Source organism: Hippopotamus amphibius, chromosome 9, assembly GCF_030028045.1.
Source record: "Hippopotamus amphibius kiboko isolate mHipAmp2 chromosome 9, mHipAmp2.hap2, whole genome shotgun sequence".
Taxonomy (NCBI): Eukaryota; Metazoa; Chordata; class Mammalia; order Artiodactyla; family Hippopotamidae; genus Hippopotamus; species Hippopotamus amphibius.
Window position 1 is genome coordinate 41,275,009 of NC_080194.1, and position 17,035 is coordinate 41,292,043.

A 17,035-nucleotide genomic window follows, 5' to 3' on the forward strand; every position below is an offset into this window, starting at 1 on the left:
GAGGCCAGCGCAGATTTTAGCATCCTTCTGGTCCAAACTCTGGCTCAATTTCAGTGGATCTGAAGCTGGAAAGACCTTGCCACAATGAAGAGCATCCTAAGATACTGGTGAAAGGAACGTCCAATGATAAAGGTCAGGACTTGGCATTTTGGGACTGCACTCACCATGAGTAAGACCTCCAAACACCTGTGGAATGCTGCCAACAGTTCACAGTCTTGGCAAAACACTGTGAGTAACAGCCACAGCTCCACATAGACGACCTCTGAGTTCCCATCACCCCCATTAATCTGTCTCCAGCTCTCCACACAAGGAAGCCCAGGTGCTAGAGGGGTGCAGGGAGAAACATGGGCCTAGGCAGACTCTCAGATTTGCTTTTACTCTACTACTGCTCTCATTCTTAGCAACACAGCAACTAAAAGATTACCTACTCAATGCCCACAATGTTCAGGGTTTTGACTCCTTCCTCAACTGCATTTTCCTAACTCTCCCAGAGAAACTAACTTCTACAATTCCATTGAGAACTCTACCACTAGATCAAAATCTAAACTAGTAAATTCATTAGCATTAAAGTTCTAAATTTCCAATATTTTTTGTGTTTTTTGACCTATAAAGGCTCTTAGACAAACCATGTTTCATCATCTATTTAATCCAGTCCCATTCTTTCAATTTTTTCATGTACATTTTATATTTTGTAATTTGTCACTGCAATCACTTCATTTTAGCACCCACAGCATATTACTCTACCATCTTTCATATTTGCCTTGTACTTGCCCAAACAGACAAGAACTCAATTAACAACATTATCTCACCTTCTTCCACAGGGATTTTCTGGCAAAAATAAGATTACATGTACAAATCATTTCTCTCTGTTTACAATGGCCCTCAACACTAGCTATTTCAATTTTGTGTTCTCATCATTTGAAACAATGCCCTCCCCTCCCCAATCCTGACCCTGACTATTCACCATCAGCAAAGAGACTGATCTTAAAAGGCATTGACTCTACCAGAAACAAACCTTCATTGCCCTACCACCAGCATTCCAGGATAGACAACATCTTGGGTCAAAAATCAAGCCTTGGTAAACTTAAGAAAATTGAAAGCATATCATGTATCTTTTCCAACCACAATGCCATGACATTAGAAATCAATTACAGGGAAAAAAAACTGTAAAAAACACAAACCAAATGAAGGCATAACAATATCCCACTAAATAGCCAATGGGTCACAAAAGAAATCAAAGAGGAAATCAAAAAATACCTAGAGAAGAATGACAATGAAAACATGATGATGCAAAATCTATAGGATGAAGCAAAAGCAGTCCTAAGAGGGAAGTTTACTGCAATAGAATCTTACCTCAACAAACATGAAAAAATCTCAAATAAACAACAAAACCTTACATGTAAAGCAATTAGAGAAAGAAAAACAAAACAAAGTTAGTAGAAAGAAATCATAAAGATCAGAGCAGAAATAAATGAAATAGAGACAAAGAAACAATAGCAAAGGTCAATGAAACTAAAAGCTGGTTCTTTGAGAAGATAAACAAAATTGATAAACCTTTAACCAAACACATCAAGCAAAAAAGAGAAAGGACTCAAATCAATAAATTTAGAATTGAAAAAGAAGTCACAACAGATGCTACAGAAATACAAAAGATAAGAGACTACTACAAGCAACTATATGCCAATTATATGGACAACCTGGAAGAAATGGACAAATTCTTAGAAAGGTACAATCTTCCAAGACTGAACCATGAAGAAATAGAAAATATGAACAGACCATCATGAGTAATGAAATTGAAACTGTGATTAAAAATTTTCCAACAAACAAAACTCCAGGACACAATGGCTTCACAGGTGAATTCTATCAAACATTTAGAGATCTTCTAACACCTACTCTTCTCAAATGCTTCCAAAACATTGTAGAGGAAGGAACACTTCCAATCTGATTCTACAAGATCACCATCACCCTGACACCAAAACCTGACAAATATATCAGAAAAAAAGAAAATTATAGGCCAAGATCACTGAGGAACATAGAGGCAAATATCCTCAACAAAATGTTAGCAAACCCAATCAAACAGCATATTAAAAGGATGATACAACATGATCAAGAGGGATTTATCCCAGGGATGCAAGGATTCTTCAACATTAATCCGTGTGATACACCATATTAACAAATTGAAGAATAAAAACCATATGATCATCTCCATAGATGCAGAAAAAGCTTTTGACAAAATTCAACACAGGTTTATGATATAAACACTCCAGAAAGTGGGCATAGAGGGAAACAACCTCAACATAATAAAAGCCATAATAAACCCACAGCAAACATAATTCTCAATGGTGAAAAAATGAAAGCACTTCCTCTAAGATCAGGAACAAGAAGAGGATGTCCATTCTTGCTACTATTATCCAACAGAGTTTTGGAAGCCCTAGCCACAGCAATCAGAGAAGAAAAAGAAATAAGGAATCCAAATTAGAAAAGAAGTAAAACTGTAACTGTTTGAAGATGACATGATACTATACATAGAAAATCTAAAAATGCTACCAGAAAACTACTCCAGCTAATCAATGAATTTAGTAAAGTTGCAGGATACAAAATTAATACACAGAAATCGCTTGCATTCCTGTACACTAACAATGAAAGATCATAAAGAGAAATTAAGGAAACAAACTGATTTACCATCACAACAAAAAGAATAAAATACCTAGGAATAAACCTTACCTAAGGAGGCAAAAGACCTATACTCAGAAAACCACAAGATATTGATGAAAGAAACCAAAGAGGACACAAACAGATGGAGAGATATACCATGTTCTTGGATTGGAAGAATCAATATTGTAAAAATGACTATATTACCCAAAGCAATCTACAGATTCAAACAATCCCTATCAAATTACCAATAACATTTTTCACAGAATTAGAACAAAAAAATTTACAGTTCGTATGGAAAACAAAAGACCCCAAATAGCCAATAGCTTTCTTTCTTGAGAAAGAAAAAGAAAGCTAGAGGAATGAGGCTCCCTGACTTCAAACTACACTACAAAGCTACAGTAATCAAGACAGTATGGTGTCTCAATGGAACAAGATAGAAAGTCCGGAGATAAACTTATGTACCTATGGTCACTGAATCTATGACAAAGGAGGTAAGAATATACAATGGAGAAAAGACAGTCTCTTTAATAAGCGGCACTGGGAAAACTTGACAGCTACATGTAAAACAACGAAATTAGAATACTCCCTAACATGATACACAAAAATAAACTCCAAATGGATTAAAGACCTAAATGTAAGGCCAGACACTATAAAACTGTTAGAGGAAAACATAGGCAGAACACACTTTGACATAAATCACAGCAAGATCCTTTATGACCCACCTCCTAAAGTAATGAAAATAAAAACAAAAGTAAACAAATGAGCGCCAATTAAACTTAAGAGCTTTTGCACAGCAAAGCAAACTATAAACAAAACAAGAAGACAACCTTAAGATCTGGAGAAAATATTTGCAAATGAAGAAACCAAAAATAGATTAATCTCCAAAATATACAAACAGCTCATGCAGCTCAATATCAAAAAAACAAATAACCTAATCAAAAAATGGTGAGAAGATCGAAATAGATATTTCTCCAAAGAAGACATGCAGATGGCCAAAAAGCACATGAAAAGATGCTCACCATCACTAATCATTAGAAACGCAGATCAAAACAACAAGGAGATATAACTTCATACCAGTCAAAATAGCGATCATCAAAAAATCTAAAAAACAATAAATGCTAGAGAGGGTAAGGGAACGCTGGTACACTGTTCTTGGGAATGTAAATTGGTACAGCCACTATGGAGAACAGTATGGAGGGTCCTAAAAAACTAAAAATAGAACTAACATATGAGCCAGCAATCACACTCCTAAGCATATTCCCGGAAAAAACATAATTCAAAAAGATACATGCACCCTAATATTCATTGCAGCACTATTTACAATACCAGGATATGGGAACAACCTAAATGTCCATCAACAGAGGAATGGATAAAGAAGATGTGGTACATATATACAATGGAATCTTAGCAATAGAAAAGAACAAACTAATGCCATTTGCAGAAACATAAATGGACCTAGAGATTGTCTTACTGAGTGAAGTAAGACACAGAATGACAAATATCATATGATGTGGCATATATGCGGAATCTAAGGGGGTGTACAAATGAAAATATTTACAAAACGAAGTACAGTCACAAATGAAGAAAACAAACTTATGTATACCCAGGGATGTGGAGAGGGATGTATTGGGAGATTGGGATTGACATATACACACTACTATACATAAAATAAAAACTAAGAACAGAGAACTCTGCTCAATGCTCTGTAAATAGCCTATACAGGAGAAGAACCTTTAAAAAGACTGCATATACGTATGTGTATAACTGATTCACTTTCCTTTAGATTAGAAAGTAACACAACATGGGAAATCAACTATACTGAACTAAAAATTTTCAGAAAAAAGGATTAGCTGACTAAACCCCTGGAAAGAAATCATAAGAAGATATCCATAGTCCTGTCCATGAATCAATGAAATGATTCACCAGTGTCAAACCCGACCCTTGGAAATCATGCCTGCCAATAGTGTTTCACAAGTTCCAAGAACACCGCATTTGCTCCCCTGGCTTTTCTTCAATCTGTAATGATTCTGAAGGGAGCCCACTGGACTCCCCCTCCCTTTTCATGTCTCCAAGTGCAGCTCTGTCTGAGCACTCCATACTCAAAATAGAAGACTTTTCATTACTTTTCTTTTCTCCATTTGCATACTTGGTCACACAAATGTTCCAGACCTCAAAACTGAGAATGAGACGCTGACCACTAAGGAGGGAGAAATCCTGTCACTTCAAAATGGTGCAGGAGAAAGATCTCTTCCTAGAGCCACAGACTGAATGTTCCAATGAATCTGTCCATGGCAGTGATTCTCATATTGCAGAGAGTCCTACATCAGTAAATACCCCAGGTCTACTCAAAGTGGTATCCCCAGACCCACAGCATCAGCATCCACTGGGAACTTGTTAAAAATGGAAATTTGGACCCAGGACCACCAAATCAGAACCCCTGGGACTGGAGCCCAGACACCTGTGATGTACAGAGGCCTTCAGATGCTCTGGGATGTGCGCCAAAGTTTGAGAGCAACTATCACAAAGCAGAGGTTTCTGAAACGTGACTGGACACGGGCAGACCCTGGGAAGTCGTTCAAAGCACTGCTTCTAGAAGGAGGGTGGAGCGTTCTGAAGAGAAAAGACAGATTGGAGAAAAGGCCAGGCATAACTGGGAAGGTAGTCAGAACAAATATGATGTGAAAATTATTTTATTAGATTCAATGCTTGAGACCTGAAGCATTCTGGGGAAAAAGAAATTTGAAAAGGAGAGAAGCAAGATCTCACAGCCCAAACTATAATTGTGATTCAAAGGGAGGACCCCATGTTTCAACAGAATTGAGAAATTATGTGTCTTCATAGGATGGCTCTAGTGTCACACTGTGGCAGAAAGCTTTCCTTCTGATCAGATTTGTGTTTTCCTGAGTCCATTTCTGAGCCTCGGAGGGGTTTGTTAAGGGTGTCAGCACTGTAGCTGCCAACGCTTGGACTCGAAGGGCTAGAGGAGTGCTAATGTGTCTCTCCATAGACCTTCCTAGTGTCTGCAGGGCTGGTAGGGGAGACCTGACAGGGCAGGGATCTCTTCATTCTCGGCCACTCTGATGGCCACTGTTTAACTGGGCCCCATCTCTGATTTTTCCCCTTGAGCTAGCCTTGAATGTTTTCATTTTACCTCAGAGTCAATACTTTTTTGAAGGCTGTCAATATCGTTTTTATGATTACTGCCTCTTTTCCAGTTTTCCAATCTATCCTGGAAACAAAGTCTCTTGCCCTCAAAGTTATCTTCCGTCTGTCTGGAATTACCTCTGTGAAAGGGTCCATGTTCTCTGGACAATTCTTGATGTGAAATCAGTAGACACTGCTCACGTTCTTAGCCAACCCTACAAGCACTTGACACCAACACTCTTCAGGGTTGTCACTTCTTCCCCAACTGCCTTTGTCTATGCCCTTCCTGGAGACAGCAACTTCCATGGTTACCTCGAGATCTCTGCCACTAGATCAAAATCTGAAGCAGTTCATTCACCAACCTTAAACTTCCAACTTTCCGAACTGTTGTGTATGTTTTGCAGCTCAAAAGGGCTCATAGACAAACTATGTTCCATTGGTTTAATCCAGTCCTGTTCCCTTTGACTTTTTCTTGGACACTTTCTATTTTGAGTTTCATCACTGCAGTCACTCCTTTTTAACACCTGCAGCATTTTGCACTTTTTGCACCCTTTATTATCTTTGCTTCATCCATACAGAAAGAGACAAGAGCTCAGTTAATAACATATTCTCACTTTCTTCCTCATGGATTTTTCCTGCAAAAATAAGGCCAACTGGACAAGTCATTTCTCTCTCTTTGAAAGGGCTCCCAACACTAGCTACTTCAATTTTGCATTCCCATCGTTTGAAACGATCATCTCAACAGATTATCCAATCCCACCCCTAGCCCACCCCCCATTCCTGACCCTGACTGCCCACTGTCGGCTAGTGGCTGATCTTAAAGCCCATTAAAACTACCAGGAAAGTAACCCTCACCACCCTACCACCAGCACTGCCACACAGATGGGTGCACCTGGTCACATGTGGTGAAAGACAGATATTGAGAGTGCCTCTGAATTCCTCCCTCTCTCTTCTCTTCAGCAAGTCTTGTTGTGTCAACTCCAACTCTCTCTCTGATCTCACATCTACTCCACCTGTCCAGGGACAACACCCTACTCCTGAGTCCACTCCTCCTCAGGAATTGCTATACTAGCTGGTCCCTCCAGGTCCACCTTTGCTCCATCCTGCCTACACTCTGGAAAGAAAGCCGATGTCTACCTTGTGACCCAGCAAGTAACCTAATTCAACCATGTCAATGACCTCTTCTTGATTGTCTCCTGTAGGTCACACAGACCCTGGGGCCACTGCTGATCAGAACCAAGAATGTTTCACTTCCCAGTAGTGGGGTGCGCAGTTCTCAAAACAATGACTGTTTTAAGCATGACACAAATTCTCCTTGGGAAAGAATGCTTTTCTCCATGTAATTCAAATGGTTTGAACAATAAAAAACCAAGGGGTTTGCTTTGTAATATCCATCCCAACCAGAAACAAGAAGACACCTTTTCTTTGAATTAGACATCTTTATTGCATTTTATTTCACTTAATGAACTATTTAAGTGAACAGTTCATGGCAGGATTGTAGTAAGAATATGCTGCCCATCACCTACCCTGAGTTTCTATTAATGTTAGCACCAGTGAAAGACATACAAACTAGAATTAACATATTTCTATTTTCAAACTTTCAATGTAATCCTATCTCACTAAAAACAAAAACAAAAAAACTAAACTAAACTATTCATACTTCTATATCAAGCAACAAGAGCAAAAGGAAATTGTTTTAAAAGGATGGAATAGACAAATGTTCTTCTGAATATCCTTCAACACATCCCTTGTCCAACACACCATTCTAAGCCGTGGTTTGCTCACATGGAGAACGGAGTCCTCGAGGTTAACTTCCTTGCAGAGCCATGTGAGCACTGAATTGCTTCTACCACGTCAAGGACCGACACCGTTATCTCCCTCATTGGAAAGTTTTTGATGCCTACAGGTGGTTCATGTGGCATTTCCCATGAAATGCTGTTCTCCTCCACTTCCTTCCCTGGGTGGGTGTACCTGAAAAAAAGAAAAAAATCACACATTTTCCTTTTTAGGGGAAAGGGGTTTGCAGACACGTCTCACAGAAAATACTGACTAGCCCAAAAGTCCAGGCACAAGTTCTTACCGTCGAAGGGGCCCAAACCAGCTAAGATCTTCAGTAGAAGCAGACCGTGTGCAGGAAGCTCCTTCCTGTTTTCTCCTCCATTGCCAGGAGCAACTGGGCCAGATGGTCCTCCAGGTCATCCGCCTGCTGGAGGCGTTGGCAGAGCTCACAGATGATCAGAGCTCCAAGGGTGGCGTCCTCCAGGGTGTCCTCCATGTCCACGTTGATCACGTGCACAGGCTGACACGTCTCCTGCTCCCGGGTGCACAGATCTTCCACCACCCTGTCGTAGACGCTCTCCTGACACGTGAAGATGACATCAAAGGGATCTCTGCACTCTTGAAATCTTTCTGGGTGAGGCTTGATTCTCTCATTTCTTCCCAAGATGTGTAAGATGCCATTGCTTCTGTAGCGGTCTCCATCTTTGTGGAGAAGATCCTTGCGCATCTGCTCATACGTGGTGGAGAAATCGTAAACCACAGGGAGGTTGCGCGCAGGTCCTGGGAGCCTTACGTGGGATCCAGCTCCAAAAGACCTGACCCTGAACCCTTTCTTCCTGAGGATGCCGTGGGCTTCCATGCTCCTGTTCATGTTACTCATACAGACCACGGCCACCCTGAGTGGGGAGGAGGGCATGATGGTGGCCACTTGGGACTTCAGCCAGACAGGTGGGCTTCAGGAGCGGAGGGGATGCTGAAGCCCAGGAGATGACCACCTGAGTCCAGCTCTTCCAACCAGTGTTAGTGTCAGAGAACAGAGACCCTGTTTATATGAGTCACCTCCCGGCGGTGGGCGGAGAACTCTTGATTGGTGATTGGCTTAGCTCCTGAGTGATTGGGTTTTTGTTTTTGTGCTTTTTTTTTTTTTAGTATAATATCGATAGATGATAGATAGATAGATATTAGACAAAACACACACACAGATGTGAGCGTGTGTGTAAACACATATCCTAACTGTAAAGTTCAATGACTGTTCAGCAAGGGAACATACCCTCTGAAACTTAGGAGTCCCCTCAGGCCACCTTCTAGTCTTGTGTGACTGGGTTTGGATAGTGGGCTCCGAGCAGAGAACCCAGTGCAGTCATCAGAACACTCCAGTGATTAAACCAATCATCCTCTTTGGCAAGGATATGCCTACCCCCCACCCACCCACTCCTGAGCATTTTGCAATCTCCAGTTCACCTTGTATGGTGCTAGGCTTGGTATTAGACAAAACAACTAGACTCCTCGCTGGCTTGTCACCAACCCCTCCAGTGACCTGAGGACATGCACATGGGAAAGGTCTTTGAAATTTCAAAGCCTAGTAATTCTATGATACAAAGATATGGTGTGAAAAAAATTTTATTAGTCCTTCACTAAGACCTAAAGGATTCTCATGGTTACTTGGCTTCCAAATTATATATCTTAAAGGAAATATCTTTCACTCCTGAACTTTACATGCCTGATATGCCATCAGTTCTCTCATACTGGTCTGTCCCCTTCCACTCTAGGTTTCCAAGCAGACAGAGAAAGGCACAGTACTTGCAAGACACAAATATGACAAAGAGTTTCTGTGCTTAGCCACGTGAGTGGCTTCCCTTGGTTAAGGAAAATGGAAAAATTTCTAACCATACCTGTTAGAAAGACATACTGGGGTCTCTTAGTCATTTGGGTACTCTGAATGTACCAGGCTCTCTCTAGCCTCAGTGTGTTTTCACAGGCTGTGTTCTCTCCCTTCAAACTTCTCTGTCTCCACTTCATCTACAAATACCTTCTAAATGGTCTATTCAGATATCAGAGCACAGCCTAAGCTCATTTCCATCAAGGAACCCTATGCTCCCTTTCAGTCTCACATAACTTTTCCTTTCAGATCCCAAAGCACTGATGAAAGTACAGACACTTGTATGATAAGCTGATTGTTATCTTTCTTCCCCATTGGACTGAAATATCCGGAAAGTCGGGATTGCAAGTACTTTTGCTTAAAGTGTTACCTAGTACCTGGCATAATGTCCAGCCCATAATAGTCATCCAGTAAATATTTGTTGAATTGATTAATTAAAAGTGAGTTTTTTTCTAATCTTAACTAGTTGAAATAGCACACATGCTCTTTATAACAAATATTTGGAATAAATTGGGTACTAACACGCATTTTCTTGGGTTTCTCTGTTTACAGTGGGAAATGGAGCAGCAGGAATTGATCAGATGCCAATGCTATGATATTTTGACATATTGCTGATACTGCCAGTGTCCAAAATTGGAGTCTAGCTAATTTCAGCCTGAGTCCACATGCCAAAATCCTGATGGTCATAGTCAGCGTAATTTACTTTCTAAATCCGAAGTCAGATCATGGCATTCTACTTCTTAACATTCTCAAACAGCCACCTGTGAACACCAGGTTAACGTCCAAATCTCGAGTGTGGAAAGTGTAGGGGATGAAAAATTCTCCTCTGCCTTCTGAGGGTCTCCTGCTGAGCCTAAGAATTAAACTGACAGGAAAAGATGAAGCAAATGGAAAAATGTATAAGATTTATTAAATTCCTACGCACACATGAGGACCTTCACAAGAGAATGAAGCCCTGAATAAGTGACCAGAACAAAAAGCTTGTATATTTTTCAGACAAAGACAAGATACATTTGTAAAGAAATGACAAGACACAGGGCTTTGGGCAATGAGGTACAGTAAGCTGTGGGGAAGTGACTAGAGGCTATACGGTGGCCAAGGGGGGAGCCAGAGGAGATAAGGGTTCTTTTAGCAAACTTGTTTGTACAGACCCATTTCAGCACTGACTCCCAGTCTCTGGAGACAAGGATGCGCTTCTTTTTCTAGTCCAGGGAGGCCACCTTTCTCATGGGAAATTGTATGGCCTATTTTTATGTAGAAGAGGATAGATCAGAGAGCCCCCTGCATCTGCTCTTTTTCAAGCACCTACACCTCAAAATAATCATTATTCCAAAGTGACATATTTGGGGATGGCAAGTCCTGAGCTCCTTCATGTCCAAGGCCTTTCCTGGGTCTCACTGTCTATCTCTTAAGGACCATCTCCTGCCACTCCTCTTCCTCCTCTCAGACTGGCTACTTGCTATTCATTCTAAAGCCCTTCATCTGGAAAATTCTTGCTACTGGTCAACATTCAGCACAGGATGAGCTCCTGTAGGACAAGTTCTCTCCCACCCAGCTGGGTGTGGGGACTGTCCATTGTTCCACAATGTTCCACAGTGTTGTCTACATAATTTTATCACCATGCATTTTAATTGTTAAAATTTTGTCTACTCTACTGTATAGAATCCCTAGGAGAGTGGAATATAATATTTTTTTCTGTATCTCCAGACCTTAGCTTAGTCCTGGTAATTTATAGAATATAACCAATTAATGTTTGTTGAGTCACTCCTTTTATTTATAAACTTTTAGTTTTGTTTCTTGAGGGTGTGTTTATTGAGAAATACATGTATAATTATGTTTTTATCCTGAGAGTCTTTTTATGTCAATGACTTGAATCCATTTATACAATTAGCTCATTCAATACCAGTGGTAGTGAGGGTGGCTTGCATTGTTTCTAAGCAAGTAGCAGAGGTAGAGAGGTGGGATGACATTTGAGTTTTGTGATCACTATTCAGGCTGAAATACAGATTCAAAGACCCAGAATAGGTGAAGGGACAATTCACATGTTGGACAACTCCTTAAAATAAACTTTTCATCATTGTTACTCAGGATGGCAACCTCACCCTGAGTTCATGGCCATTCTATGCTTGTTCTGCACTTGCGTTACATGTAAATGAGGCTTTGGGGGAGTTGCTTAGACTCCATCCCTATGGAATTCTGTCAGTCCTTTCAAATGCGATGGTGTAAACTTGGGCTCATGCAATGGTTCTGGTCACATTCCCTGTGTCCAGCACAGACAGAATTCTATGTCCCAATATGACATGCTGCTGAAAAAGGAACCAGTAAAAATGCATGTTGTTATCCTAAGACTCAGGACTTGGTTACAATCAGGCAGCTCCCTATATCATCATGGATGAAAAATATGGAAGAATACACCAAATTACTAACCAATCTAGATCAATCTAGTGGTTGTGTTTTAGGTGAATTCTTTTTGTTCCTGCTATTTAGGTATATTTGACAAATGTAAATTGTATATTTATAAACTATAAAATAGGATATTTTATATATACACACATATTGGGTTGGCCAAAAAGTTTGCTCAGGTTTTCCATGAACTGTTGCAGAAAAACCTGAATGAAATTTTTGGCCACAGTGTATATACATACAGACATTGTGAAATAATTAATACAATCAAGCTAGTTAACATAGTCATCACCCCTTTCATAGATGCATCTGTGAATGTGTGTTAGTGTGGTAGAAAACTTAAGATCAACTCTTGAGTTAAGAAATTTCAAATATACAATACAGTATTATTTACTACAGTTACAATGCTATCCATTAGATCTCTAGAAGTTATTCATCCTGAATGACTGACATATTGTACGCTTTGTATGTGATTGTCCAGGGATGTCACAAGATGTCTCAAAGCGTGAGAAACTCTGTGAGAAATAGTTGAAGAAATTCAAAACCAGAACACTGTACTAACATTAATAAATCAAGCTAGCAGCATGAAGGATACATGACTTTGGAAATTCACAGGATCAGGGTAGGATGTAGCTTATTCAGTCAAACATGGAACTACCCTCTCTGTTGCTTTGACAGCAGAAGATGTAAGTCCTGGAAACTTCCTAGTGAACCTAACTGGAAACAGAATGCACTAAGCTATTTCCTACTATCCAGTTTACCTCTAGTGTTTCCACTCACCCATTCTATAGTCCACTTTGTGGATAGCGAGAAATGCTGAAAACTCTGTTCCTCTTCCAAAGTTATTTCTGCTTTGCAAAAAGTATATGAACCACCAGCTCTCGGATTTGCTTGGTCTTGATCCCATAAATGATGGGATTCAGCATAGGTGGAGCCAGAATGCACACATCAGCCAATAGGATGTGGATATGAGGTGGAATGTTCTGGCCAAACCTCTGAGTAAGAGTTGTGAAGATTCCAGGCCCATAAAAGAGGATGATGATGCAGACATGGGAGCCACATGTGTTGAGAGCCTTGTGACGAGCATCTTGGGAAGACATGTGGAAGATAGCATGGAGAATCAGAACATAGGAAACCAAAATTAATAGGACATCTAAGACCACTGTTGACATTATGACAAACAGTCCATACCAGATGTTCACTTGAATGTCATTGCAAGCATATTTGGCCAAGCCAATGTGTTCACAAAAGGTGTGTGGAATGACATTATTTTGGCAGAAAGTCAATCTTTTCAAAAGAAATACTATAGGGAAAATTGTACAATAACTTCTCAGAAAGATGGTAACACCAATTTTCCCAATCAGTTTATGTGTAAGAATAGTGGTGTATCTCAGGGGGTAGCATATGGCAATGTAGCGGTCAAATGCCATCACCAGCAAGATCCCTGACTCAGAGATGAAAGTGCAATATGCAATGAAGAACTGAGTGATGCAGCGATCGAGGGAGATGTCCCCAGCACGGAACCAGAAGATGGCCAAGGCCTGAGGTACTGTGCACGTGGAGAGGACAAGGTCTGCTCCGGCCAGCATGCAGAGGAAGAGGTACATGGGTTCATGGAGGCTGCGGTTTGTGAGGATGATGAAGATGAGCAGGCTGTTCCCAAGCAGGGCGATGACATAGGAGATGAAGAAGGGGATGGAAATCCACAAATGCTGGTCAACTAAGCCAGGGATGCCCAGCAAGTGGAAGACTGTGTGACTGACACCAGTGTGATTTAAGGAAAGCATATCTCTGGAGATCATCAGAGATGTCACCTCATACTCACAGACAGAGCTGAAAATCCAGGTTTTCCTGGAATATTCTTTGTGAAGTCACAAACACATTTGGCATATCTCACACTCTCCATCTTCTTTGAACATGCAAATAAGAAACAGAAAAAGTCAATAGGATATGTTCTCTGCTTCAGTGAGTGATTGTCCTATTAAAAGATATGCATATCTCCAGATAATCAAATAAAACATATCGTAGTATACATGTCTCCTACAAACAAAGGATTATGAATACACAAAGGAAATCATTATATGTATCTGGGAAGGCTGTAACAAGAGCTTTCTTGAATTTCAACATCAACTTCACCTTTGGTGGATAGTTTATCATAAGGAGGGAATGAAAAAAAGAGGAAACAAAAGGGAAAATAGTGGATATTCAAATCGAGTATACCACATTCATGAACAATGTTTGTTCAGATCCAGGTGGCTGTGTACAGGGAATACTAAAGAAGCAGGGTAGGTGGTTGCAAAGGCAGATTTAGCCTAACTGATGGAAATTAGATTTGAAATCTCTCCGAATTCACCACATGCACACTTTTGAAGGGATTCAAGAGACCTTTAAGGGATAACGGACAGGGCCTGTGAGCCTGAAGTGAGGCACTCCTCCTGCTCACACCTTAGGGAACTGAGTTTAGAAATGACTGAAATTGGAAAATAAGGCATTATTGCTGGGAGGGGTGGGCATGACATTTGCAAGATTTTTCTGCAGATGGAAATATTGTCATTTGGTTCTTACTGTACATTATATTCATTCATTAACCCAGTCATTCAGGAAGCAGTAACTAATTTTTAGGCACCACATTACAACCTGGGGATATAGGAAAATGGGCATTTGCCTGCATCCTATGGGCCTATGGTTTGAGAGAAAACCAAATTTGTAAGCAGATAGGTTGAAGAATTGGAGACAAGTGTTAATTGTCCCCAAAACAAAGGGGTATTTAAGCTCTCTAGCTCTGTAGCTACATTGTATCTTATGCTTTTTAACATGATTTCTTTCACTTCTGTTACCCCCTTGGTGCCCCTGATTTTTCTTTCTGGGGAGGAAAATCTACTCCAATTCCCATCCTCCGAGTGCTGGGGAAAAGGGTTCTGCCAGCACAGTCACCAATCACAGGAGTGATTGGTCAGCTGGCCTGGGTCAGGGAACTACCTCCTCAAGGGCATAGGGCTGCTCTGTGAGAATGTCCTCTCCAGCAGGAGCCGCTGACCTCCCGCAGGAAAACTGGTGGGATGGCATCAGAGGGATATGAGGGCAGCTGTGTGCCCCACAGACCTGACTGGGAAAGGAAAGCAGAAAAACAGCAAGAAGGCAGAGGCCCTGGAAGACACAAATTGACAAAGGCGGGGCTGGGGAGCAGGGAAGATTATGGATGCTGCTGGTGGACAGGTGATTGTGGGAAGGGAGGAGCAGAGGAACTTTTGTAAATTGGAGCCAGACAGAGATGCCAAGAAGCCCAGTGTGAGGATTTGCTTCTTCCATTGCTCTTCCTACCCAGTTAGAGGGACTCTGGTCTGACACAAGTTCATCCTAAATGCCCCCACTCAAGGTCCTCCCATGGTTCTCTACTCACACCTGCCTGAGAGGTCCTGGTTCACTTCCCATGCTCTGCTTTAGGAGTCTAGCACAGATCTAACAGAGATCTCTGTCATTGACCGGGCTCTTATCGTATTTGCAGAGAGTTTTTCAGTCTAAGTCAACATCTGTTCTATTTCCTCATGTGTGGTTGAATTATTAGGACACTTGTCATATGCAGGATTACTTCTCTTTGCTTATAAATCTTCATTAACCTCAGCTGCCTATACACTCTCAACATCCCTTCCCAAACTTCACCCTCCACATGTGCCATAACCAACCAGTTTGATGCCTCTGGTCTTTACCATGCGTTCTGCATGTATATCAATAGCTCCAAGAGGCCTGTCCTCTCTGGCCTGTCTGGGACATAAAACCAGCTCAGTCCTTACCTTGGTCCTGGAACCACCCCACCCTCAGGCATCTCATTCACTCACCAGCCTTTACTGAGTCTTCAGGAACAGGCAGAAGATTGGTGATGAAATTCAGCTTGTTTGGGGTCCTGACAGCTGGGCTGTTTATTCTCTTTCATGAGAGCCCTTGAGGGAAGTGCTTACATCAGGGCCCCAGGGACAGCTGCCTCCACCAGCCTTGTCTCTTCCCAAATGGCCTAGATCCAGGTCCTAAGTTCATCCACGCACCACGCCCTCCTGCTCAGCCTTTCCCTGGCAATTTTCTCTCCTGCTCCTCTCCACAGGCTCTAATCTCCAACCCACACTAAGTATTTATATTTAGGATGATTTACTACCAAAAACCTCTCCCAGCAAAACCAGTTTTGCTACGGTCTTCTTAATACTTACACTGCCATTAAATATTGAGTTAAATCAATGAATATTAAAGTTCTTTTCAATCCGCTATATCAATGCATACAATTAATATGTAAAGATGATTTTCAAATTTTGTTCTTCCTGTGAGGATAAGCTGAGTTATATTTATTCCCAGAGTAGTTGTAAGATTCATATTTTTGAGTTATATATAATGAGTCCATTTTTTACTAAGGATACAAAAATGTTCATGCACAATTTGTAGGACACTTGTGATTCTTGACCTTTGTGACACATTTTACTTCATTTGCCTACCTAGAGTATCATTCCATTTACAGCTTAGTCACCAAAAAATCCACATTTATGGTTGTTGAGGGAAAAAATGCTAATGCTTTCTTTACATTATTTTAAAGTAATTTTATCTACTCATCCTGAATGCACACATGAACTTTTTTAACTTACAAATAACTTTGTATTCAGTAAATTATAAAAGTACTTTTGTACATTTTTTTTTTCACGACAGTGGAAGAGAGTAATCCCACCTTCAAAAAAAAATGTGTGTTTTGCTATAAATACACACAGGCTTTTCATCAACCAATTCTAACTGCCATAACTCTAAATTTTTATTTGTTTGTTCGGACACCCCTTCATTCCTCCAGTGTGCAGTTTCCCTCACTGAGATGCATAAAAGAAAACTTGAATTTGTTGGACTGCAGGTTTATTTCTGGGGCTCTTAAACTGATTGGGCTAGGACAGTGTCACTAATCTCCAATTTCCCACCCCAGTCAGGATTCTACTCATGTTTAATTGTTTTTGAAGGTTAAGCATTGCCATGGGCACTGTGATCATATACTTCCAGCCAAAGGAGACAAGAATCATTATTTTTCCTGAAATAAACTTTATAAAGAAAGCTCTGCTACATAAAAATTTGTGTTAAATTTTAATTTACACTGATGCCTTCATTTAACAAATTTTCATTTAATTGTTTTCAATATAGTAACACACATAAATG

The 17,035-nt window shown here is 40.6% G+C and overlaps 2 protein-coding genes across 2 annotated transcripts; both read right to left on the reverse strand.

Annotated features, from left to right (window-relative positions):
* Positions 1-7,909: 7,909 nt before the first annotated feature.
* LOC130829011 (RNA polymerase II subunit A C-terminal domain phosphatase SSU72 like protein 3-like) lies at positions 7,910-8,494 on the reverse strand. The gene has a single exon (XM_057695104.1). The coding sequence runs from the start codon at positions 8,492-8,494 to the stop codon at positions 7,910-7,912; it is 585 nt and encodes a 194-aa protein (XP_057551087.1).
* Positions 8,495-12,702: 4,208 nt separating this feature from the next.
* On the reverse strand, positions 12,703-13,647 carry LOC130829367 (olfactory receptor 52B4-like). The gene has a single exon (XM_057695856.1). The coding sequence runs from the start codon at positions 13,645-13,647 to the stop codon at positions 12,703-12,705; it is 945 nt and encodes a 314-aa protein (XP_057551839.1).
* Between the last annotated feature and the right edge of the window lie 3,388 nt (positions 13,648-17,035).

Bases quoted from the DNA above. Each gene is read 5' to 3' on its own strand.
- LOC130829011 (XM_057695104.1), bottom strand. From the start codon at position 8,494: ATGCCCTCCTCCCCACTCAGGGTGGCCGTGGTCTGTATGAGTAACATG.
- LOC130829367 (XM_057695856.1), bottom strand. From the start codon at position 13,647: ATGCTTTCCTTAAATCACACTGGTGTCAGTCACACAGTCTTCCACTTG.